This window comes from Ailuropoda melanoleuca, chromosome 12 (assembly GCF_002007445.2).
Source record: "Ailuropoda melanoleuca isolate Jingjing chromosome 12, ASM200744v2, whole genome shotgun sequence".
Taxonomy (NCBI): domain Eukaryota; kingdom Metazoa; phylum Chordata; class Mammalia; order Carnivora; family Ursidae; genus Ailuropoda; species Ailuropoda melanoleuca.
In genome coordinates this window covers 6,904,496-6,929,663 of record NC_048229.1, presented here as the reverse complement: position 1 = coordinate 6,929,663, position 25,168 = coordinate 6,904,496, and the positions used below count along the sequence as shown (strand labels likewise).

The window sequence follows — 25,168 nt, the reverse complement described above, 5'->3', positions numbered from 1 at the left end:
CCTCGAAATGATGGAAATGCCTTGGATGGAAGCAGAGCAGCTCTTAGGAAGGACCTGATGCCCTCACTTGACCACTTATTGTTTTACTGACCCTCTTGTGTTCAAGACACAGGAGGTGAGCCCTAGGGTCTTATCCGTGTAGTTAGAGAACTGGGCAGCAAACTTGCTGTATCGCATGACAAATGGAGGAGTTTCTTTGATTTATTCATTCACTGAACATTCACTGAGGGGCTCCACTCACTGCTCTGGGTTCTTTCTATGTCTCCAAGACATTGCCTACGAAAGTTGGCCCTAGTGCCTTATTTTACGTAGTGCGAAGTTCATGAGGAGTCAGGGGCATGTCTGTGTACAGTACTTAATTTCTACTGATGGGAAAATAGTTTATGGGAAAAAAAGTTTATAATTATAAGAGTGGGATAATTATTTTGTGATATCTTATAACTGGAGCATGCTTTTGCTCACAGACATTAGTTTCTTTATCAGTTTCTGAAACCTCAGTAAGAGAAGTTGAACAGGTATAAATAAGTGGTTAACCACTTTTTCATTTGCTTTAAGCAAACAATTTAATTAGCCCAGTACACAACCCTTCACTTGCTCCTAGCAAACCTTCGGAGGTTCAGAACTGCCTGCGCCGTGGCAATCCAGGGGGAGAGATTTCTTAGTGATTGATTTTTTAATTTTATCTTTTCCTACTGTAAATCAATGTAATATTATAAAATATACCATATTGATAAATGCTTTGTTTTGTATTTGTTACCAACATAACTTATAATCTGTCTTTTGAAATGCAGACATTCAATAAGCTCGTGGGAAAATTTAGCCAGTCTGTCTTTCATTTGAATTTAACACAAATACTGTCTGCAACGATGGAAGGGAAGCTGGTCGTCTGGGACGTACACCGCCCGCCGTCCTCTGCTTCCGCCTCTGTGGCCTCGCCTCAAATCAAACCTTGTAAATTGGTTCATTTGCAGAAAGAGGGCATCACTGTGCTCACTACAGTTGATAGGTAATTAACTTAATTATAAAGTAGCTATCAGTGATGACCAAAGTATCTTAAAACCCTTTTGGATGTATACATATATTTTGTATATGCATAGAATATTTCTGGGGAAATTCATTTAACTGGGAATGTTTGTTGCCTCTGAGGAGAAGAACAGAGAAATCGGATCAAGGATGGGGGCAGATTCACCTCTTCTTATAATCTCATTTGTACTAATTGGATTGCTTTTTTTTAAATCACGGGCATGCATTACTTTTAAAAATCTCTTTGTGTTGGTGAGACAAAAAGAAACTTATTTTTTTCTTCCACACTAATTAGACTTATTTTGCACCCTAAATTTTACATACTTTAATTAAATTTTATTTTGTTTTTAAGATTTTTTATTTATTCGACAGAGATAGAGACAGCCAGCGAGAGAGGGAACACAAGCAGGGGGAGTAGGAGAGGAAGAAGCAGGCTCAAAGCGGAGGAGCCTGATGTGGGGCTCAATCCCATAACGCTGGGATCACGCCCTGAGCCGAAGGCAGACGCTTAACCGCTGTGCCACCCAGGCGCCCCTACATACTTTAATTTTAGAAAAATAATGTGAATAGCTATATTGTTTTTTCTGATTACAAAATAACACCCATTATGAAAAGATGAAATAACAACAGAACTTTATAAAGTTCACTGACTCAAGAGGCTGTGGGGGCTCAGAGATGATCATTAAAAGGCTTAGTCTCAGACAGAGAGGGGTTCACATTCCAGATGCATCCCTTCCTTGCTGAGTGACTCAGGGCAAGGGACTTAACTTTGCTGAGCCTCCATTTTTCCAGCTGCAAAATGGGCATGACAATGCTCTCTCTCTCTCTCTCAGTGATTTTATGAGGGTTTTGTGAGACAAGCCATGTAAACATCATAGCACCTTGTCTGGCACAGGGGAGCTCTAGATGAAATAGTCATTAACAATGTGTTTGAGGGACGCCTGGGTGGCTCAGTCGGTTAAGCATCCGTCTGCCTTCGGCTCAGGTCATGATCCCAGGGTCCTGGGATCGAGTCCCGCATCAGGCTCCTTGCTCAGTGGGGAGCCTGCTTCTCCCTCTGCCTACCACTTGTGCGCTCTCGCCCTGCCTGTGTGAGCTCTCTCTCTCATACGAATAGATAAATAAAATCTAAAAAAAAATAAAAAAATTTAAAAAAGGTTTAAAAAAAATAGTATGTTTGAGAAGCTCCAGCAGGATGGAGGAAGCTGCCTAATGACAGGGACCATGCACATGTGGTTGGAGTCACTGTGCCATCTGCTTTCCAGAAGCCCTGTTTTCCCTTTCATTTCTTTTAATACAGGGAGCGGTGAGGTCCTGGCATGGCTTTACAAAGAGAAATGCAAATTACTCTCAGGAGTGTGGAGAAGACAGTAGTAGAATTGCAGCTGATGATGAATCAACGTTTAAGTAGTTGGGGGTTAGGGCCCAGTGAAGACCAAGGCCTGGGTTCCCCTCTCTCCACGTTAAATAAAACTCAGCCAGGACCAGGGAGCCCATGAAGGATCTTGAAAACACTTGGCCTGCTTTGCCGTTTCTGTCCAGCAGAGGGCAGTGAAAGATGTTTCTAGCCAATTACTCTGCCTACCTGCGTCGCTTTTTAATCAGAATCTGCATTTAATCACTTTGCCATCTATAAGAGGAAATTCATCCCCCTATCCACCCCCCATCATTAGACTTTGTCAGAGGCTTTAAAGAAAAAGCCCATTTGGGATGGATCTAGGGACTGGAAATAAAAGCCATTTTGTCACGCGACACTGCCTTCCTCTGTGATGACTGGACGGGGTTTTACTAGGGCTCTGACAGCAGTGCCTTCCTGTAAAGTGGCTTGTGTGCTGTGGCCCAGCTGTGTGGTTCCGGAGGGCTGGTAGAAGGACTGTGGTGTCGTCTGTGGTCAATCACTGCCCACTGCCACTGCCCGTGGCTGATCTGGGGTGTGCAGGGAGAGGAGAGCGAGAACATGTGCTTTGCGTTAGGTCCCTGCACAGTCTGGCCACGGGGCCTAATAGGGTTGCCATGTGTAAGTCGTTCCTGGGCAATACTTGGGACATACTTCAACTAAAAGATTACTCATTGCTTAACTGAAATTCAAACTTACTTGGGCATCCTGCATTTTTATTTGCTAAATCTGGCAACCCCAGGCCTTGAGCAAATTTCTCAACTTCTTTGAGTCTTAGTTTCCCAGATGTAAAGCAGAACAGCAGTAAAATCAGCCTCGTAGGACAGTATTAAGTGAAGTTTTTACAGCCCTGGAGTCCAGAGCCTGAGGTATAATTAGCTGTTCAGTAGATGGTACCTACTACTATCAGTCACCAAACAGGTGTTTTGCTCCATTTCAGCTACATTGTCACAGGTGATATTAGAGGAAACATTAAGTTCTACAATCACACCCTGTCCATTGTTAACTGGTACAGCCACTTCAAACTGAGCGCCATAAGGACCCTGTCCTTTTCGAAGACCCCAGCAGCTCCACCCACTGAAAAATCAAACTATCCCCCAGACTGCACTTTAAAAGGTGACCTTTTTATTGTAAGGTAAGTTGTTAATGAATCTAGTCATTTGAATGGCCAAAAAATGATTGATGTCCTCTCTGTTAGTTGGCATGCAGTGGAATGTTCACCTTGTTCCTGGGACCTGAGATAGAATGGGATTTCCTCATCAGTCCTTTATGGGGCTCGTAGATCTCCATGGCTGATTATAATCACTGTTCAATCATTTTTTTTTTTTAAATGAAGCTTTATTTTTGTTTTAAGAGTCTTTAGCGACTGGAAACTGGAAAGGGCTTATCCCTGAGCTCTAATCTCTGTTGTGTTTGGAGTCCTTTGCTGTAGCTTGGTGTCTTTTCTTGAAGCCGAGTTTGTCCTAGCGCTGCGGTTAAAGGCATTTGATAATTAATAGCCATAACATTTCAAGACTGAATTATCTGTGAGTCTGCTTAATTACCCTTGCAGTATTTGCAGGCACATCTGTATGTGTGCACCAAACTCCATATTTGCATACACAAATGAATATTTGCATGTGCAGATTAGCTAATTGTACAACTGACTGTCCATCTGCATACTTAATGACTCAATTTACATGTAGAAATGTGGGCTTTTTCACTTGCAAATGGAGGCTGTTGGGTATTGGTAGTATATTTTTGGAGATGTTGGGTTAATAATGTCACTAAATTACAGACGACAGAGGCGTTTCATGTGCAATTGGAAGCAGAATAGCTGGCTGCCCCATTCCCTGCAAACACTGAGACTGTTGGGTCTCCCCTTGGCAAACAGGAATCTTATCATTGGAACAGCTGATGCGACAGTGTACCACTTAACGACAGATGGGACCAAACTGGAGAAGTTATTCGTGGAGCCCAAGGATGCCATTTGTGCCATCTCCTGCCACCCGTACCAACCCCTCATCGCCATTGGGAGTTTCTGTGGGATGATCAAAGTGTGGGATTATGAAAAGAAAAAGTACCTTTTCAGCAGGGTCTTTAAGAAGGGGCTTGGCGTCCAGAGTCTAACCTACAATCCTGAAGGTATTTTCATTATAGCAGCCTGTCTTGGGCTCCAAGTCAAAAACAGACCCAAATGGCTTGCTGGCTGGGATAGCTCCAGGAAGTTTACCTTGACCGCTGTCTGCCCAGCAGGCTAGATGAGACACCTTGTCCCTCTTAACCCCGCAGCACTCTGTGCCTAGTAGTGTCTGAGCACTCACCCCAGAGCCTCATGCTGCCAGGGACTGTCGTGTTCATTGCTGTCTCCTCAGCACCGAGAACATGGCCTGGCCCAGAGGTGATGTCTTTTGAAGGAATGAAGTCTTTTTCCCGTATTGTTCTCCGGCTTGTGATTTCAGGAGTCCTTCTTGGAGCTGGCTTTACTGAGGGGACAGTTTACATTCTTGATGCAATGTCCTTAGAAAACCAAATCCCAGAGCCTTTCAAATATTCCAGAACCAGTGTGACTCATATCAGCTTCTCCCATGACTCGCAGTACATGGCAACGGCTGTAAGTGTTCCCACTGGGTGCTGTCCAGTGATCAGCACCCTTGTTTACAACCAGAAGGGAGGGGGGCTGGTGGAGGTGGGGGGCGCAGGCGGGGGGGATGGGGAGTGACTGCTAGTGCACTCAGGGTTCTTTTGTGCGTCATGAAAATGCTCTAAAATTGTGGTGGTGAGCCAGAGCTCTGTGAATACCCTAAAAACCACCAAGTTGAACACTTGGAAGGTGTGAATTGTGTGCGGTGTGAACTGTATCTCCACAAAGCCACTGGAAAGAGAGGAGGGACTCTCACTCGAAACGAGACCAGGCCTCAGGACTTGCAGACGGGGATTCTGCCATCCTGACAGTTCATTTTGGTGTGTTGGTTTCTGGACCCATTTCTCGGCATCCATTCTTTCATCTTTTCCTTTGATTTTTGACAAGATGACCTTCTCATTTCTCTCAAAGCACCATCTTCCCCCCGGTGTTTTGGATTCTATTCCTTCCCTCTGTGAATAGGGCTCTTAAGCTCAGTAAAGATTTTCGGAGACCTTTATCCTGGCCCTTCCTACCAGCTCTCCTGGTCTGCCATGTGCTCATCTTGCCTTGATGTTGGGTGAGGGGGAAGAGCCACAGCAGCTTCCCACATCCCTGCTGCTCCCCCACCCCTGCCTCTGTGCCTGGCCCCTCCCCTGGTCTGTGTGCTCCACACCTTTACAGGCCCCCCACTGAGCCTCTGCACGCCTGCAGCTCCTGACTCAGGTGTCCCCTTCCCTCCAGGCTGCTGTCGCACTCTCTCCCACCTGGTTCACTCTCAGCTGCAACACTTTTTAGAGCTCTTACCTTTTTCATTTTGTGTAGCTGGATACAGAGAAGGGAGGACAAAGGCAAAAGTCACGGTTTCAGTTTTCCACACAGAATGAGGTGGGGAACCAGAAAGAAGAGTCTGGCCACAGTGTCAAGTAGATGCTTTCTACAACCCCCCCTTATCTTTGTGGGTTAGCTACTTTTAACCTTAATTTTCTCATCTGTAAAATGGGCGTGATTTTATTACTTGCTTAGATGGACTAAAATTTCTTTTTGGATAAAATATTCTCAAGGCAACAGTAGTATCAAAAACATGGTGATGGGGCGCCTGGGTGGCACAGCGGTTAAGCGTCTGCCTTCGGCTCAGGGCGTGATCCCGGTGTTGTGGGATCGAGCCCCACGTCAGGCTCCTCTGCTATGAGCCTGCTTCTTCCTCTCCCACTCCCTCTGCTTGTGTTCCCTCTCTCGCTGGCTGTCTCTATCTCTGTCAAGTAAATAAATAAAATCTTTAAAAAAAAAAAAAAACAAAAAAACATGGTGATGATTTTTAAGTTACCAAACTTAGAAAGGAATAACTTCTGCTCTTTGGCTCCTATTCAGGATGTACATTTTACTGTGGCTGTTTACATGGTGGTTGTCAAAAATGGACACCGGGTCTGGGAATATCTGGCAAGGCTTCGTTCTCATCGCAAAAGCATCCGCAGTCTCCTGTTTGGGGTTCATCTGGACAGCAATAAGCCGAGACTGCTGAGCCTCGGGAGAGATCGGCTCTTGGTGAGCTGCTCAGTGTCCATTTACCTCGCCACCGGGACGGCGTGTGTTTCATTCTTGTTGTGTCCCTGGCATCTGGCATAGAACCGGGCCCACAGTCTGGGTGCTTGTTGGAGAAAATGAATGTACAACGAGGTAGCATAAACCTCTCTGAGTTGACATTTGGTCTCAAGGATGTGCAAAACCAATACTCTTTTCAGTAGAAACTGTATTGGCATTTTGAATTTGGGTCTTGTCCCAGGCTCACGATCTGTGGTCCCATCCTCCCTTGTGATGCTAAGCAGCGGCCATAGCTCCCTATCAGCCATGCAACCGTGAGGGCTGACAGCCGATACACTGACTGCCACCTGCACCCACACAGCTGTTCTGTTTGTCACTCTCAGTACAGAATTCAATACATTACATGGGATAGTCACACTTTATTATGAAACAGGGTTCATGGTAGGTGATTTGGCCCAACTGTGGGCTCATGTCAGTGTTCTGGGCACGTTTAGGGTGGGCCAGGTTAGGCTATGGGGTTTGGTAGGTTAGGTGTATTAAATGTATCTTTGATCTATGATATTTTCAACTTACAATGGATCATTGGAATGTAACCCCATCGTGAGTCAAAGAAGATCTGTATCTCTCCATTTAACTTTGTTCCTCACTCCCTCCCTTTCTTCCATCCCCTTCTCTCCTTTATTATGGCCATCCAGTCATCATTCATTATGGTCTGGCCACCAAAACCTACCTATGGATGAAAATCAGCAAGCTGCTAATTTATGACTGTTAAGTGCTGAGATTTAGATATGAATTAGTTCGTACCCTCAAAGAGTTCCCAAGATAATGGTAAGGGAGACAGTATAACACAACTGCGAGAGTTCAGGTTTTGGAGTCTGCTGGACGTAAATTTGAATTCTCACCCTACCACTTCTTAGCTATGTGACTTTGGGCAAGCCTCCGAACCTCTCTGAACATCTGTTTTCTAATCTGTAAAATGGGCACAACAGTATGTCTAGGCAGGGGAGTCAGGAATGTTAAGTGGCATCATGTTTTTAGAGCACTTAGCTCATTGTCTTTGCTTATAAGGAATGCTCCATCATAATGGCGTATTAGGAGTGAAGGTCTAGGCATGTCTTCTCCTAGGAGGACCAATATTGTCTCCCCCAGAATAGGACCATTGGCCAACTTCCTTTGGCTCAGTCCTCATGTGTGTCTCTCTGGGCTCCTCTGCAGATCGAATATAATCTTCTTAAGAGCTACAGAGACAACCTGGAGGTCCTGGACATTCACCGCACCGACCAGGGCAACTATCCCACCTGTATGGTCTGGTACCCACCGCTCACCAAGGAACTCTTCCTGCTCATTTGCAACAGTGGCTACAAAGTGAAACTTTTTAATTCTACCACCAAAATGTGCAGGTAAGCGTAAGGAGCTTCCTGATGATGTGATGTCTCATTCAGTTTCTCTGTCCCCAACTTCTTTTAAGTCCCAACTTACAGACCTGCGAGGAGCTTGGCTACCTTTACTGTCACTCACTATGCAGGGGAGGAAACTGAGGCATGGAAGAATTGCGTAATTCTCACCCAGGGTCACCTGGCTGGGAAGTTGCCAGAGGCAGGATGCAAATCCAGAGCCTAGCACAGCAGGTAGATGAGGGATCCAGAGCTCAGTGCCCGAGACCCAGTGAAGGAACCCACAAAGTCGCTGATGCTTTATAAACTCCCCTATCTTTCCCTCATGGATAAAAAAACATGTATTTTCACTTGAATACTATCAATTGTGCGATTTTTAAAAAAGATTTTATTTTTTAAAGCAAACTATACCCATTGTGGGGCTCAAACTCAACCCTGAGATCAAGAATCACATGCTATCCTGACTGAGCCAACCAGGCTCCCCTAACTGTGCGATTTTCCTTACTCTTGGTTCCCAAAGGAGTCTTTAAGTTTACCTGATGGCATTCATGTGTTCCCTCAGTATTTACCCAGCCCCTACCTGAGCCAGGTTCTGTCCGAGGTGCTGAAGGTAGGGATGCAAACAGCAATGCTCCTGCCACCATGGAATTTGCATCTTGGTAGGGGAGTGGAGTTCTTGGGAGAGGCTGGGCTGGAGGTCCACATTTGAGGTCAAGAGCACATGGTGCTTTAAAGCCATGAGACAAGAGAAGATTCCAGAGGGGAAAAGCATATAGAGGAGCATCTAAAGGACCAAGCCCAGGGCATCCAAAGCTCCATATCTCAGAGCAGCAGCTCCTCCATCCTGAAATACGTCTACCTCTGTGGTTGGCCCTTGTGCTGCTAGGCCCAGGGCTCTCCGGGTTTGCTCCTCATGATAGATACAGATCATGGTACATCATCCCTGCACCAGGGCTCTGCATACATCTTTAACAACCCCCCTCCCCACCAACTAGTATCCCACTGAGGTTCACAGCAGTGACAGAAGTTGCTGCTTAACACTTGAGGCTAGTTCTGACTCTGTCCTCTACTTGGCACTACTGGGCCCAGGTGCAGCCCTGGCCGTGGGCTCCCGCCTAGTCAGCCCTAGAGGGCATCCCCTTTCTGCCTGTGGTTTGGCTGCCTCGTGGGTATGTCCGGAAAGAACAGAGGCACTGAGGCTGGAGCAACAGGTGAGAATGCATTAGTGACCTCACCTGGGAGAAGGAAGTGAGAAGTCAACAGCAGCTGGCCCCGAGCGTGAAGATCAGCATTCTGAAATGTTTCTGAGGAAAATAGGTCGTCAAAGTCCAGGATCACCCAAGATCATCATCATCTTCTTCTTCTCCTCCTCCTTCTCTTCCTCTCCTTCTTCCTCCTCCATCCCCCGTCGTCTTCTCCTTCTTCTTCCCCTTCTCCTCCTCCTTTTTCTTCCTCCTCCTTCTTCTCCCCCCACCCCCTCCTCCTTCTCCTTTTTCTTCTTCTTCTCCTTCTTCTCCTTCTCCTCCTTCTTCTCCTCCTCCTCCTTCACCTTCTTCTTACATTTGTTTCCAGAGGGGTACAAGGAAAAATAACTGAGAAATGCCATGTCATATGGCAGGAACAGGAAAGAAAGCTAGCACTTTTTTTTTTTTAACATATTAAAACACTGGGAAGGAGACATTTGAAAGAAATAGGTAGAAAAGGAATTTTAGGAAGATCTCAGAATCTTTGTACATCATCTTTAATGGACACAAACTTTTTGGATATGGAATATCCCATAGCTATGCAAGTCCTGAGTAAATCTGAGTTCACCGAGCAGATATATTGGGGATGGAGGGCCACAGACTTGAAGTTCCTGCTAACAGTTACTAAGCAGGGACTTTGAGGCACACAGTTTGGAGTTTGTGCCACTGACAATCAATTGGAAATTCGCATAAGGCATCTTCTTATTTTTACTTTATTTTTTAAAAAGATTTTATTTATTTATTTGAGAGAGACAGAGATAGCAACAGAGAGCATGAGCGGGGAGGAGAGGGAGAAGCAGGCTCCCCGCTGAGCAGGGAGCCCGACAAAGGGCTTGATCCCAGGATCCCGGGATCATGACCTGAGCCAAAGGCAGACACCCAACCGACTGAGCCACCCAGGTACCCCCTTTTTATTTTTATTTAAATTTTTTTTTCATAAAGCATCTTTTAAAAAAATAATTTATCAAAGTGAAATTCGATAACATAAAACATAAAAATTAACCATTTTAGGAGTGCCTGGTTGACTCAGTCACTTAGGTGTCCGACTCTTGATTTTGGCTCAGGTCATGATCTTGGAGTTGTGGGATTGAACCCTGCATGGGGTTCTCTGCACTCAGCGGGAGTCTGCTTGAGATTCTCTCTCTCCCTCTCTCTCTGCCCCCCCCAAATAAATAAATAAATAAATAAATAAATAAATAAATAAATAAAATCTTTTTAAAAACCTAACCATTTTAAAGTCAGCAATTCAGTGGCATTTAATGCATTCACAATGTCATGCAACCAACACATGTATCTAGTTCCAGAACATCTCCATCACTCCAGAGTGCAGCCCCTTGCATAAAGCATATTTTAAGTTGTAGGAATAACAAAGCCTCATAACCATAGCTTAATTGGGAAGGAATTGCCTTTTTATGATAAATCTAAAGCAATTTTAAAATGCACTTAAAATATTTAGAACTTGAAAGGCAGTTCACAGAAAAAGGCCAATAAACCCATGAGCAGATGTTCACTAGTGTATCAAAGATGCAAATGAAAACAAGACATCATTTTTCACAAATCAGATCAGGAAAATAAAAACGATTGACAGGGCACAGTGTTGGCAAACATATAAGAGGGTGGGCACTCTCACTGGATGTTGGGGGGACGTGGAAACTGGGGCATCCTTTTGGGAGAGCAATTTGTTCCCCTCTGCTAAATTACATCATGTCTTCTGACGTCTAGGAGTGTAGCTCACAGTATGCCAAGACATAAGTAAAAGGATGTCTTGCTTGAAAATATTTTCAAAAATGGAAACAATCCAGATGTCCATTAATAGGAGATTAGTTAAATGATGACTCGTCACTACACTGAAACTTGATGCTGCTTTTAGAAAAGAAAAAAAAAAGATAAAGTAAGCTCTCTGTGTAGTAACATGGAAATATCTCCAAGATATAACACATTTTCCTATAAAATTACATTTCTACAATTTGTCTACTTTTCACATAAAATTATATAGGTTAGACTATATAAAAGAAATTCTCAAGTCCTAGACACCAAACTGTTACCCGCGATTACCTGGGGATTAAAGGGATGTGGGGGTCTAGGTAGATTATTTATCTTACGTGTGTCTAAATGTGTGAAATTGTTCACAATGAGTATGTCATACTTTTTCAATCAGAAGCAAAAGATATTAACTTTATTGTCAGATATGTTTAACAACACTAGGTGACAGTTACATGGCCCCTCCTATGTTCCAGAAATTGTTCTGAGTGCTTTATGTATATATTACTGTTCACCACGGTCTCAGGGGAAGGCATGTCGTTGTTCCTATTTACTGGTGAGGAACCTGATGCACGGGAAGCTGAATAGTTTGACTTTTTTTTCCTTTTTCTTATTTATAATTTAAATTAAGATGTAATTTACATATCATAAAATTTACCCCTTTTCAGTGATTTTTACTCTATTCACAAAGTTGTGCCACCGTCACCACTAATTCAAGAGCATTTCCATCACCCCAAAAACAAGCCACGTACCTATTAGCAGTCATTCCCTGTTGCCTCCCCTCCTTCCCCCACTCCTGCCCCACCCCTGGCAACCACCAAGCTATGTTCTGTCTCTGTGGATTTGTCTATTCCGGACATTTCATATAAGTGGAATCATATAATATATGACTTCTGTGTCTGGCTTCTTTCACTCAGCAAGATGTGTTCAGAGTTTGTCCATGGTGTAGTGTGTGTCAGTGTTTCATTCCTTTTTTATGGCTGGATCATATTCCGTTGTATAGACATACCCTGTGAATCCATTCACCTGTTGTTGGACATTTGGGTGGTCTCTGTTCAGGGCTACATTTCTGTGTACGTTTCTGTGTAGACACCTGCTTCATTTCTCTTGGGCAGAGACCTAGAGTGGAAAGGCCACGTCATAGGTAACTCTGCTTAACCATTTGAGGAGCCTCCAGTCTGTTTTCCAAAGCAGTGCCACCAGCTCCCGTTCCCACCAGGAGTATGTGGCGGTTCCATGTTCTCCTACTCTTTAAGGGTCTGAGCCGGGATTCAAACCAGAGTCTGCCCCTAGCCATGCTCTCCCTGCCTCTGTCCACTCAGTGATACTTGGGGAAGGCCCTTGGACATCTCTGGTCAGGGTAACCTGCAGCTCGCTGGTTCCTGATCCCTCAGGTGGCCCTTTTGCATTTCTGACACCTCACCTAAGTCTCCATGTGTATGATCCTGACCGTGGATCACTCACCTGACCCCCCCCCCGCCTCCGTGGCACCCTTACAGTTGGCCCCAGCCCCCTTGCTCAGCTCACCGCCCTCCACCTCCCGCTCCTGTCCACTTACGTTTTCTTCAGTTTTCTAACAGCAGTCCACTTCCCACACCCTTGCGCCACCTGTGTTTGCCCCTATTGTCTGTCACCTCCATATTCCCTATCTTCCCAACTCACCACTGCAGACCCAGCTCACACGTCTCCCTCCTCAGAGCAGTCTCCGAGCCCTGAACTCACTTGTTCCCGCACCTCTCCCCTCACACCGCTTCCATGCTGTCATCCCCTTCAGGCTGTGAGCTCGGTGGCAGTGACCAAATCTCTCTCGCATCTGTGTCCTGAGCACCTCACACAGTGCCTGGCACAGAAGGTCCTGTTTAATGGCTTTGTGCTTCATTTAGTCAGGGGACACACCTGGAGTGTGTGCTGTCCCCACCAGACACGGGCAGGGTACAGGAGACATGGAGAAAACACAGGCAAACAATGAGAGGCTTATCATATAAAAAGATTGCCATAGCTACTGACCTTACACAGGAGCAGAGCCAGCTTTTGTGGGATGTGCAGTGTGTTCACTTTTGTGGGCCCTATTAAAAAGGAAAAGGATACATAATTAAGAATAAAACACAGCAGGACTCCTCCGAGGCCTCAGAAGGTGCCTGGGTGAGCCTGGGGTCCTGGAGCTCCTGTTTTGCTAGCTTCAGGAAAGTACTGCTCTGGGCTCAGGGTCATGTCCCAGAATCTCACCTCAGATCAGATTCTTTTTTTTTTTTTTCTTTTTTAAAGATTTTATTTATTTATTTGACAGAGAGACAGCCAGCGAGAGAGGGAACACAGGCAGGGGGAGTGGAAGAGGAAGAAGCAGGCTCCCAGCGGAGGAGCCTGATGTGGGGCTCGATCCCAGGACCCTGGGATCACGCCCTGAGCCGAAGGCAGACACTTAACGACTGAGCCACCCAGGCACCCCTCAGATCAGATTCTTAACAGAGTCTGAGTTAAAGAAGTCTGACTGTTGCTGGGGCACGAGTCACCACCATCTGATTCATGGGCAGTGTGTTGGAGTCTGTGTGTGGCACTGGAAGACCTGTCTGTTGGTGTCTGGAGCCACAGATGGCACCTCGTTCTGATCTCTTGGCCTGCCACTGGGGAAGGGGTGTCTCCCTATATTCCGCCAACGCATGTCACTTCCTTACCGCATTTTTCTCGTCCCTTGTTCCCGTACACATTCTTGAGGCATAATGTTCCCTTCACTCAGCTGTCAAGGAGGAAAGTCAGAGCCTCCACCAAAAGCATTCTTCACAATCAGACTTTCCCTGGAGCATTTACTGTTTGGAGCTGTTGCCCCTTATTTATGGCAGCTGTTAGCTAGTGGTTGAGAGAGAGGCTCTTCGATAAGTGACAGGACAGGAAATTGGGAATGCAAAATGTGTATAGTATCATGAAAGGTAGCTAGTCATGAAACCTACGTTCAGATTTGTGGAATTCAAAAAAATTTTTTTTTTTCTCCTCATGCAGAAAGACACTTCTTGGGCCGGTTTTTGGTTCTCCCATTGAGCAGATACAGATGCTCCCAGTGAAAAGCACTTTGGAACTGCAGAAGCGTTACATGGCATTTATTAACAGAGACAAGGTATCAGCCTTTGCTGTCGGCCTCTGGGGGACGACTCTGTGTGGTGTGGGTAGCAGTCAGCCCCAAGTAGCATCAGACTCCAGGATGCTGGGTGTCAGAGCCAAGCCCAGCGACTTCATCCCGGTCCACAGTGATACTGAAAATTGCCATAAATGAATGAAAATTGGGTCTTAGGAAGCATTTGTGAGCAGAGTTACTGCACTTTCTGTACTCCAGGAAGATACGTGTCACCAAAGGATTTTTTCTTTCCGATTTATTTACATGGAAAAGTCTTATAAAGACATGCAGACTAGTTACATTTAGTTCTGCATTTAATAAAGAATCTATCGAAAAGCACAGCATCATAGGATTCCAGAATTATTCTGGAAAACCTTGGACGCCTGACTAGGAAGACGGGTGAAACCTTCCTTCCTGTGTTTCTCTCCTAAGGGGCCACCCCGCAGAGGTCAGTGTGCGTGCAAACCCCCAGCCCCAGGAAATGGGGCTCTCACACACTGAGATGATTCCAGCCACACAGGTCCTTCCAGTAAACAGCCCTGGAGGTGACATGCGAGTATGTCAGGCCCGAGCCTGGGGCCCAGTTATCCGAATCTGAATTTCCAATGACATATTCCTCTCTAGGTTGGCCTTCAGATCTTACCAGTTGATGGCAATCCACACAAGACATCCGCTATTATATGCCACCCCAGCGGGGTGGCGGGAATGGCCCTTTCCTATGACGGCTGCTATGCCTTCACGGCTGGAGGACAGGATCGATCGGTGGTGCAGTGGGAAATCAACTTAAGGTACGTGATGAGGCGAGAAGCTCAGCCCCACAAGGAAGGTGTCAACTGTAAACTCTCGTTTTTTAACCAGCCTCAGCAGATGGGTGTTAAGCCCCTACTGCAGGCCCGGCCTTCGGGTTGTTCCCCATGATATCTGTCTATACCCGTGTGCAGACAAAAGCATACTGCTCTGCTTCAGGGACCAATGGGATTTGCAGCGAAGGCCGTGTGATTCCACCTTGTTCACGTGCGGTCCCTAAAATACTAACCACTCTGTCATCTGCAAATTCACACCAGCTAGAAAGATCTTGCCCAAATCTCCGAAGCCTGTGTTAACAGCAATAGTGAGAGTATTCTTTGGAACGTGTGTTTCCAGTCTGCTCCTCTCACCCACCTGCCCTGAGCTGAGACTGTCTGCCTTAGGTGAGGCTGGAGAGGTCCAGGGCTGAGCATCGCAGAGCACTCGGACTCCGAGGTCACAGAGTTTGGATGTGCAGCCTCCTTTCTGCTGGCCCTGAGGCCTAGGGCTGTTTCTTAACATCTCTGATCTTTAGATTCCTTGTCTGTGAAATGGGGGGAAAGGAGGATAATAATAGGGACTTTTATAGGATCCTCATAAGGATTGAATAGCACAGAGCTAGGGCTAAATACAGTAACTATTTCCTCTCTTCCATTCTTCGTTATGAAGGCCTTACTAAAGAGCCTTACTAAAAAGTGGGGCAAATACTACAGCAATCCTCTCATCTACCCAAACTCAGTGAGCTGCCACAGGGCAGAGCCAGTTCCCATCCCTGAGCACCTTCTCCCAGCCCCTGCCTCGTAGACAGCCTCCTGCCTGGCAGCGCCACACTCGAGCTGGGTACGGACAGCTCGGAGGCACCTTCCTTCCTTCGATTCATGTGCCAAGTGCACGTCTCTCTTACGGCAGACATCGAAACTTCTTCTCTTAACCTGAAGAGGAGCAGAAATAGGCAGGTAAATTTGCTTTGGGTCCACACTGGTTTCAGACTGCAGTTGCAACTCTGACCTTCACCTCTGCCTTCAGCTAAGAGGGCAGATCTTGGGAATTTGGGGATTCAGAAGCTGGAGGTGAGCTCTCACATTGAAAAGCACTTCCCGGTTGTGTGCCCAGAATGAGCTGCTTGATTCCTGGACAGCTAGACTGTCACCTGGAGCGGTGGGAGCAAGCGACACCCTGGGGACCGAATAAAACCTCTTCCTTTTCATATTTGTCCTCTTCTCCATAATCATGGTAGAGATTAAAGGGAAAAAAAAGGCGCCCGCTTTCCCATGGCTTTCCTGGGCCTGGCCAGAGTCCAGGCTTCTGAGAATTTCAATTTAATCTGTTGTGGGGACAAAGGATCATTATAAACTAATTAGCACTTCATTGCTGCTTCTGGTGTCTTAATATGTTCAGTGCTTCACTAATAGGAAGAAATGTAACAACCCTAAACAAGTAAACAAACAAAATTCCCCGCTGGTCTACCGGCGGTGAGTCGTAGAGTGAAATTAAGATGCTGAGTCCTCTCACATTCCACGATTTTCTTCGGTGTGCTCCTGGGCCCAGATACTATCCCTGTGGCACGTGGACCTTCTCCGGGTGTACCCCTTCCTCCCTGGCATCTTCTCCTAGGGTTCAGTCCACACATACTCAGCCTTTGCCCCATCTGTGCTGGCATGCCCCCCTTCTCCTCCCCTTGCCCCCCATTACTTTTTGATGCTCAACCTCACACCCACCTCTAGTCCTGCTGCCGTGCTCAGACGAGAGCAGAAAGACCCAGATTCAAATACCACCTTGCCTGCCTACTTGCTGTATGACCTCAGGCTAGTCCCTTAACTTCTGAGTCTCAGTTTCTCCATCTGTTAAATGGGAATATCATCACCGTTTCGAGAGTAAAGTTTACCACTATTGCTGTTCCTCCCCCTGCCTCCACCGCTGGGGAGCATTTGTGAACACTTACTATGTGCTTACTATTTGCTGAGCACTTACTGTGTGTTACAGTATTTGCTGCTTCTCCTGATTGAGCTCATTTCCCAGAAGTACTGTCTGTATGTTTTGGCACACAGTAGGTTTTCAATAAATACACTTCTCCTTTGTGCCCTAATAACCCTCTTTTTTTGTTGCAAGCATTAGAAACCCAGCTTAAACACACAGGGGAATTCACAAGACGGTCATGGGCATCTCAGGTCCCCACTGCAGGAAGAGAAGGGATGGCGTGCACTCAGCATTCACTCTCTGCCCGGCTGTGCTATTGGCTTCATTCTCGGCCCAATTGGATTTCGTCGCCCAGTGCGACCATGGCCACTGACAGTCCTCAGATCCCACAAGCTGGAGCTCTCACCGCAGAGACAGTGGGTCTCTTTCCCTGGCTGTGGTTGGACCACTCTAGTCCTGTGTCTCTGGCTCTCTCAGGTCCGTTGGCAGTGGCCAGGAAGCAGGAGACATAGGACAATCCTGACTGCCAGAGAGCTGTTCCCAGGGCATCCAGAACTCTTGTGAGTCATTCCCAGGCTCTCCTGGTAGTGATGGGCTCCTCTGTGTCACTTCTGGCCTTCAACTGGCCCTGCTACAGAGCCATGTGGCTAAAAATGGCCTCCCACTGAGGCTGTCGGGACTGGGCCTGGGCAAGGCCTGGAGGCCACAGAGGGAGTCCTCTCACCTAGACACCTGCCTTGATGGCTGATATCAGAGCTGAGAGAGAGCTGGGTGAAGCCTGGTCCCTGCCATAGAGGGGCCTCAAACCCACTTGGAGAACACACCAGCACCCCCAGACCCCAGCTCAGGCTGCTTATGCAGGGCCCCAACAAGAGGGCCAAGGCGGTCTTGTGGCTGATTCTCTGAAGAGAGTCCTAGGTGGGTATTGATACCCAGCTCAACAGAGAAGAATAACCCTAACTACCTTGTACTGAACTTCTCTGGCCCAGGCCCTACGCTGACCGCTTTCCATGCATTGTCTGATTTCATCTCACAGCCATCCTGGAAGGCAGGGACTCCCCATGTGTCTGGAAAAGTACTAGCTCCCAGGTGTTAAAGGACCCTCCCACGCACTGGGGCTGGGATTCACATCCAGGTCTTTCTGATTCAACAGCCCACCTTAACAAACACTCATCACAGGAGAACAACAGAGGGCTTCGTGTCCAGCCCTTTATGTGGCTTCGCTCCATTTCCACAACAACCCTGTGAGCAGACCTGTAATCATTCCCATTCTACAAATGAGGAAACTGAGCCCAGGGAAGTTGTTACTCATCCGTGATCATATCACTTACAAGTGGCAGGCCCAAGACTCACATGCATGTCCCTTTGACTCCAGATTCTGGGTACTTAACCACTTCCCCACTGTGGTCTACACTGAAGTGTGTTTTAATAATCCACCAAGAGGCTAATGGCCTGATTAGCAGAAATCCAGTTAGTGGATTATTACGAGGATTTTGTATTATGGGTATATTGTACGGGGCAAAGTCAGTCTCATATAAAAAGTAGGTTTTCTTACCATTTACAGTGCCTATTTTTAGAAAGCCTGACCCCGTGTTAGAGAGCAGAGGGTTATTTTTATCTGACTGGCATGGGTCCCTGGTGGCCTCTGGAGTTTTTATGGAAGCAATTAGTGTTGGCAGTGTACCTGCACTTATCCCGGTTCTTGGCTCTGGTCGTATGCAGATTTCACATTACTAGTGAAGCTGTGCTGCTGGGGAGCACTGTGGTTCCAGCACACGGGAGCCCTCCCCCCTCCCCCCCCAGGAGAGGCGTGTTCCCCAAAGACTGCAGACAAATTGCCAAGCGCCTGCCCTGTCATCAGTGAGAGAATATCACTGTCATTAAGGCAGGTGCCCTGTACCACCAGATTCCACATGGAGATGGAATTTTTCGTTTTCAGCTTCATTTTGTAGGGAATTTTCTGAACAGGTTTATAGAACCCCTGATTGTATGGGCGCTGTAATATCCTGCAGAGGTCTGCAAGGCCAGGCAATGCCGGCCAACCTGCGCTCACGCGTGCGCGCCTTCTAACAGTGATGTTTCTGTTATTGTCCTAGTGCTCTGGAGGCAGCCGTTTCTCTTGGGGGTGAAGACTTGACCCCGTTCTATGGTCTGGTAGCTGGTGGCAGGGAAGGAAAATTCTACAGGGTAATTGTCCTCAGAGTAAACAGTTGCTGGTAACATCTAGTTAAGTTTGTAAAACAAATGTGCCTGGGGTGAGCCTTCTCTTTTTTTTCCAAAGCTCTTTTCCCCACTGAGCTCAAAATGTACTTTCTAGAAAATGTCCTTGGTGTCCTAATGGATGCTTTAGACTGAAGCCAAAATGTGTGTTGTGTTTCCATTTTATTTCCACGTAGGAGCTGGAAGACTATTTTTACTATTCTCAGCTCCGTAGTCAAGGTATTGATACAATGGAGACCAGAAAGGTGGCGGAACACATTTGCCTGTCAGAGCTTCCTTTTGTCATGAGAGCAATTGGCTTTTACCCATCGGAAGAAAAGGTAGGTAGAAGGAAAACAAGAACGGCAGTGGGATCTGTTATTTATGAAAACAACCTCTGGGAACAATAATTATAGGTCAAAGTAAAAATTTTAACATTATTCTTACATAAATGGATCAGAAAGAAGGCTCTGAGCATATGAGACACGCTCCTTAGAAACACTTACCATGGAGCTTTCCTGAAGGTCTTATTCCTTACTGGAGTCTACTACTGGTAAGAGCTTGGGTCTTGGAATTAGACTGGCCCTCACTGAGCTCAAGGAGATGAATGCCTGCGAAGCAGGGCCGGTCGCATAGGGAAAGCTCAGTGAATGGGTGGTATTGGGGTGATGTTCAGTGTGCAGCTACTGTTGACCGGCTGGTGTGAATGGGGCGCCACTGGGAGGTGGGTGGTCATTCTGGGCTGTGGGGCTCAGAAGAAGCCATCAGTCCTCATGACCCTCACAAAACAGGCCCAGCTGTGAGGGGCTCCCAGGGACCAGAAGCACTGCAGGGAAAAGGGTGTTCCTAGAGACCCTGGATCACAATGCAATTGACCGGGTTTTCCTTCAGACTCGAAATGTTAACACATTTTCACTGTGGAAAGTTTGGAAGAGGTACACAAGTGGAATGAAGAACATAATTACTTATAATCCCACTACACAGATGTAACAGTTATATAAAATTTTAAAAAACTGATTGGTACCTTGTTGAATATATATTTTATCCTATATTTCCACTTGATGTTATAACCATTTTGCATTTATTAATAATTCTCTGAAACATGATTTTTTAAAAAAGATTATTTATTTGAAAGAGAGAGAGCAGAGCAAGAGAGCGAGCATGGATGGGGGGGGCACAGGGAGAAACAGGCTCCCCACTGAGTAGCGAGTCCAACACGGGCTCAATCCCAGGACCATGGGATCATGACTGGTGCTGAAGGCAGACACTTAACCAACTGAGTCACTTAGGTGCCCCATGATTTTCAAAGGACATATCTTAATTTTATAACTTTTTCTGATTTAGCAAATAGAACTATAAGGAAGAAAGAGAAATTACTCAGAGATAATAACTGTTAACATTTTGATGGAGTTCCTTCTATTGTTTTATATATGGATATAGATACATCTATATTTTTTAACAAAAAATTGGCATTATATGGCATATATGTGTATATGTCCATGTATATCAACCGTTTACAGAGTATATATGGATGCATTGATGTAAGGATTTGTGGGTATATATAGGTTTATATATGTATATATGTATATATTTATATCAACATCCTCAGTAACTATTTTTTTTATTTAAGATTTTATTTATTTATTCGACAGAGATAGAGACAGCCAGCGAGAGAGGGAACAAAGCAGGGGGAGTGGGAGAGGAAGAAGCAGGCTCAAAGCGGAGGAGCCTGATGTGGGGCTCGATCCCATAACGCCGGGATCACGCCCTGAGCTGAAGGCAGACGCTTAACCGCTGTGCCACCCAGGCGCCCCCTCAGTAGCTATTGTTTTGTGAGCATGGTGGTAAAAATTCCCTGACAATATACTTTTTTCCCCCAGCTTTATTGAGATATAATTGACATATAACCTTATATAGTTTAAGGTGTACAGTGTAGTGATTTCATATATGTATTGCTGCAAAACAGTTACCACAATAAGGTTCGTTACCATATCCATCACCTCACATGGTTACAATTTTTTTGAATGTGAGAACTTTTATTTATTTGTTTATTTTTAAAATTTTTATCTAAATTCTAGTTAGTTAACATACAGTATAATATTGGCTTCAGGAGTAGAATTCAGTGATTCATCACTTACATACAACACCCAGTGCTTATCACAACAGGTGCCCTCCTTATTGCCCATCCCCCATCTGCCCATCCCCCATCTACCCATCCTCCGCCCACCTCCCTCTATCAACCCTTAGTTTGTCCTCTACCATGAAGAGTCTCTTATGATTTGTTTCCTTCTCTCTCTCTCTCTCTCTCTCTCTCTTTTCCTTCCCATATGTTCATCTGTTTTGTTTCTTAAATTTCCACATGTGAGTAAAATCATACGGTATTTGTCTCTGACTTATTTCACTTAGGATAATACACTATAGCTCCATCCATGTCTTTGCAAATGTCAAGATTTCCTTCTTTTTGATGGCTGAGTAATATTCCATTGTGTATATATAAACCACATCTTCTTTATCCCTTCATCAGTCGGTGGACATTTGGGCTCTTGGTGAGAGCTTCTAAAATCTACTTTCTAGCAGCTTTCAAATATACACTACAGTATATAGTAACTGTAGTCACCATGTTGTACCTAATATTCTCCAGGACTTTTTCAACATACACTGGAAGTTTGTACCCTGGCAACCACTGTCTGTTTTCTGCTTCTGTGAGTTTGGAGTTTTTTAGATTCCACATACATGTCTTTCTCTGTCTGACTGATTTCACTTAGCGTAATGCCTTCAAGTTTCATTCATGTTGTCCTAAGTGGCAGGATTTCTTTCCTTTTTTATGGCTGAGTAATATTCCATTATTTAGACCCACCAGCAGTGCATAAGAGTCCGCTTTTCTCCACATCCTTGCCAGCACTTACCCTTTTGTCTTTGAGGATAGCCATTCCAGGAGGGAGGTGGTAGTTTGTAACGGCCTTGACTTCCATTTCCCTGACATGAGTAATGTTGAATATCTTTTTTGGAAAAATGCTTATTCAGATCTTTGGCCCAGTTTAAAATTTTTTTTCTTTTGGGTTATATGAGTTCCTTATGTATTTTAGATAGCAACCTCTTATTAGCTATGTGGTTTGCAAATATTTTCTCTCATCCTGTAGGTCACCTTTTCATTTTGTTAATTTCCTTTTGCTGCGCAGAAGCTTTTTGGTTTGAGGCAGACACCATGATTTTTAGAGGCTATGTGCTTAACTGAACCAGTCCCCAGCTGACAGACACATAGGTTGTCTGAAGTGTTTGGCTGTCTGAGACATGGCTGTGATGAGCATCTCTGTATATAGTTTCCACATACTCCTCTGATTATTTTCCAGTCCCCGAGTCCTAGAAATAGAATTACTGGGTCAGAGAATAGGAACTTCAAGGCTCTGCTGCCAAACAGCTTTCCAAAAATGTAGCATTTCGCAGCCCACCATCAGGCATACAGAAGGCCTGAAACCCAGCTAAGATGTGGTGCCCACATTGCTGGGTGGGTGCATTTTAGGGATATGAGCTGTGATCCCAGTTATTTCTCCTGGCCCACCTAGAACCACCTGTTTTTGTGTACTCTGGGTATGACCGGAAGGTGACTTTTATTCTCCAAATAGCATCTGGAAAAATGAGCTCTGAGAGCCCAGAGACCCGTGCAGAGACTTGAATGAGTACCTCCAGCACAGCGGGTATCCTAAGCTCCTCAAAAGGTCTTTTGACCAGTGTACATTTTGTAAAAGTACATGCCCAGAAATGGAAGTGACTATGGAGAAAGTTTGTGCAGCCCACATAAAAGCGTTCCTGAAAGGGGCGCCTGGGTGGCACAGCGGTTAAGCGTCTGCCTTCGGCTCAGGGCGTGATCCCGGTGTTATGGGATCGAGCCCCACATCAGGCTCTTCTGCTATGAGCCTGCTTCTTCCTCTCCCACTCCCCCTGCTTGTGTTCCCTCTCTCGCTGGCTGTCTCTGTCTCTGTCAAATAAATAAATAAAATCTTAAAAAAAAAAAAAAAAAAAGCTTTCCTGAGAGCTGTATTTCCAAAGCACGTTCCTTAGAACGGCCAGTTCCCAAACTGGCAAACTGCATGAGAAGTACCTGGAGCACTTAAAGAGAGCAGATTCCTGGGCCCATCCTGGACTGAGCCAGTCAGAATCTCCAAGTGTGGGGCCTGGGAGTCTGCATTTCCCCCCCTCCCAGGGTTGTAAACCCCTGCCTTGGAACACTGGCCCCACGAGGTGCTTACCGGGGCCACTCATGCTCAAGGAAGCTTTAGACAAAGTGAAATAGCATCATTAGTCAGGACTCTCCTTTGGTTACAGGTTACTGAAACCTAATGCAAACTAGTTTTTGGCTCCTAGGATTCCAAGTCTAGAGGTAGAGATAATGCCCGGTATAACTTAATCTAGGCCCTCATGCTGCCACCAGGAAGCATCCTTCTCCCTGGGCCTCACCTTCCTCCGTGTTGCCTTCCGTCTCAAAGGGTCCCTGGGCCCCTGTTCAGTGGGCACAACTCCAGAGCCTCGGTCACTGCCCCCAGCCTCCTCACCACTGTCCTCGGGGCAGGAGCTACTCAGGATGCTCCCGTGCTCCCCCTCCCTGGAATCAGAGTCAGGGTCAGCCACCTTGACCATGAGGACCCTGGGGCAGCAGGAGTGGGCTCCAAATGGAATTCTGCATAGGAAAAAAAAAAAAAAACGCGTCCACGATTATGAGGCTTTAGGAGGTTACTGGACTTTGGGAGTCTTGAAGTGAGGTGTACATGCGGACAATATCCCCCAACTGCACTGATTATGGACACCTCTTTCTCATCTCACTTTGGAAGTATTGCCTTTGACTTCTCACCCGGGTTCTCCCCTCCACCCCACCACATTTCATCTTCTTTATTGTATCTGTGGTTCATCTTCTCCTTTTTTTCTCAAACATTGATCTTAAGTTAATCCCCATCTTCTTGGGGTGACTGGCTGACATAACGCCTAGTACTTCCTGACCGAAGAAGGGGAAGAAAGCATATGTTGGTAGGAAGTGCAGGGACTCAGAACCTGGCTGACCTAGCTGCTCCCTTAGCAAGTCATTTCAACTATAGTCTGAATTCCTGTGACCTCATCTGTCAGATGAGGCTGGAAGTAGCTCGCGCCTCCTAGCGTTGCCACGAGAACTGAAGGACGTGGGTCCAAGGAGCGCCCCACCCTGTGTCACACAGACTAGGTACTTATTAGCCCGTCTTCTCACTTTGGTATTTCCTGTCAACACGGCATGTTCTGTTTAAGAGGTTGACGAGACGGCCCCTCTTTTACTTATTTTTAACTTTTTATCTTGGAAAATTCCAAACACTGACAAAAGCAGAGAAAATAGTGTAATAAACTGTTGTGTACCCATCAGTCAACTTCAACAATTATCAACTCCTGTTACATCCGGACCCACCAACTTCCTGTCCACCCTCGGCCTGTTCTGAAGCAGGTCCCGCACACCCTTACTTCACGGGGAGGCCTCTGGAACTGAGGCGTCCCTTACTTTGTCACCTGGCCGGGGAGAGGGTCCTCTTCCACCCCCTGTGGGTGTCCCAGGTTCGCCGTCACACGTGTGCTGTGGGCAGGCCTCAGGTGCCTCTCTCAAGGTGGTAGGTTCAAGCCGTCCATGCAGGGAGGCAGTGCCTCCCGGGTCAGGTGGCTCTGGGGCCAGCCCCACCTGGAACCACTTGCCAGCTGGGCGATTTGGTCGAGTTCCTGGACTTCTCCAAGTGTCTGTTTCCTCATCTGTAAAGTGGGGATGATAGTAGCACCCGCCTCCTGGGGTGACTGAAGAGTAAGTGAGCATCTGTTTCGCACAGGACGTGGCCAGTGTCAAATGTTGGGAAATACCGTCCAGTATCATTGCCTTCATCATCATGTCCTCATCTCTGGGCGTGTGATTGTAGAAGGCCTTTAAGCGAATGCTCCTCGGTGTGGTTCTTTGTTCACAATTTCCTTTCTAAAACCAGTTCATTATTTCCTTGACGCATCTGGTAAAGGCACTTTGCATAAGTGACTGAAATTCATCAAACTGATAGCAGTCTTCTCATTCAGGATTTTTTTAAAAGAGGTTTCTTTTCTTTTTCTTTCTTTCTATTTTCTTTCTTTCTTTCTTTCTTTCTTTCTTTCTTTCTTTCTTTCTTTCTTTCTTTCTCTCTTTCTCTCTCTCTCTCTCTCTCCCTCCCT

The 25,168-nt window shown here is 46.0% G+C and overlaps 1 protein-coding gene across 2 annotated transcripts in view; it reads left to right on the top strand.

Annotated features, from left to right (window-relative positions):
• CFAP251 (cilia and flagella associated protein 251) overlaps window positions 1-25,168 on the top strand; it is a 65,413-nt gene that overhangs the window by 24,714 nt on the left and 15,531 nt on the right. Inside the window, exons 11-20 of one of the 2 annotated variants that reach the window (XM_034672333.1) lie at window positions 792-1,006; window positions 3,360-3,554; window positions 4,293-4,543; window positions 4,861-5,012; window positions 6,393-6,566; window positions 7,779-7,963; window positions 13,957-14,071; window positions 14,693-14,856; window positions 18,868-18,958; window positions 19,168-19,311. In XM_034672333.1, coding sequence (XP_034528224.1) covers window positions 792-1,006; window positions 3,360-3,554; window positions 4,293-4,543; window positions 4,861-5,012; window positions 6,393-6,566; window positions 7,779-7,963; window positions 13,957-14,071; window positions 14,693-14,856; window positions 18,868-18,958; window positions 19,168-19,311 — 1,686 coding nt within the window. Of the gene's footprint in view, window positions 1-791; window positions 1,007-3,359; window positions 3,555-4,292; window positions 4,544-4,773; window positions 5,013-6,392; window positions 6,567-7,778; window positions 7,964-13,956; window positions 14,072-14,692; window positions 14,857-18,867; window positions 18,959-19,167; window positions 19,312-25,168 lie in introns of both variants that reach the window. The other variant, XM_034672332.1, reaches the window with a different exon arrangement.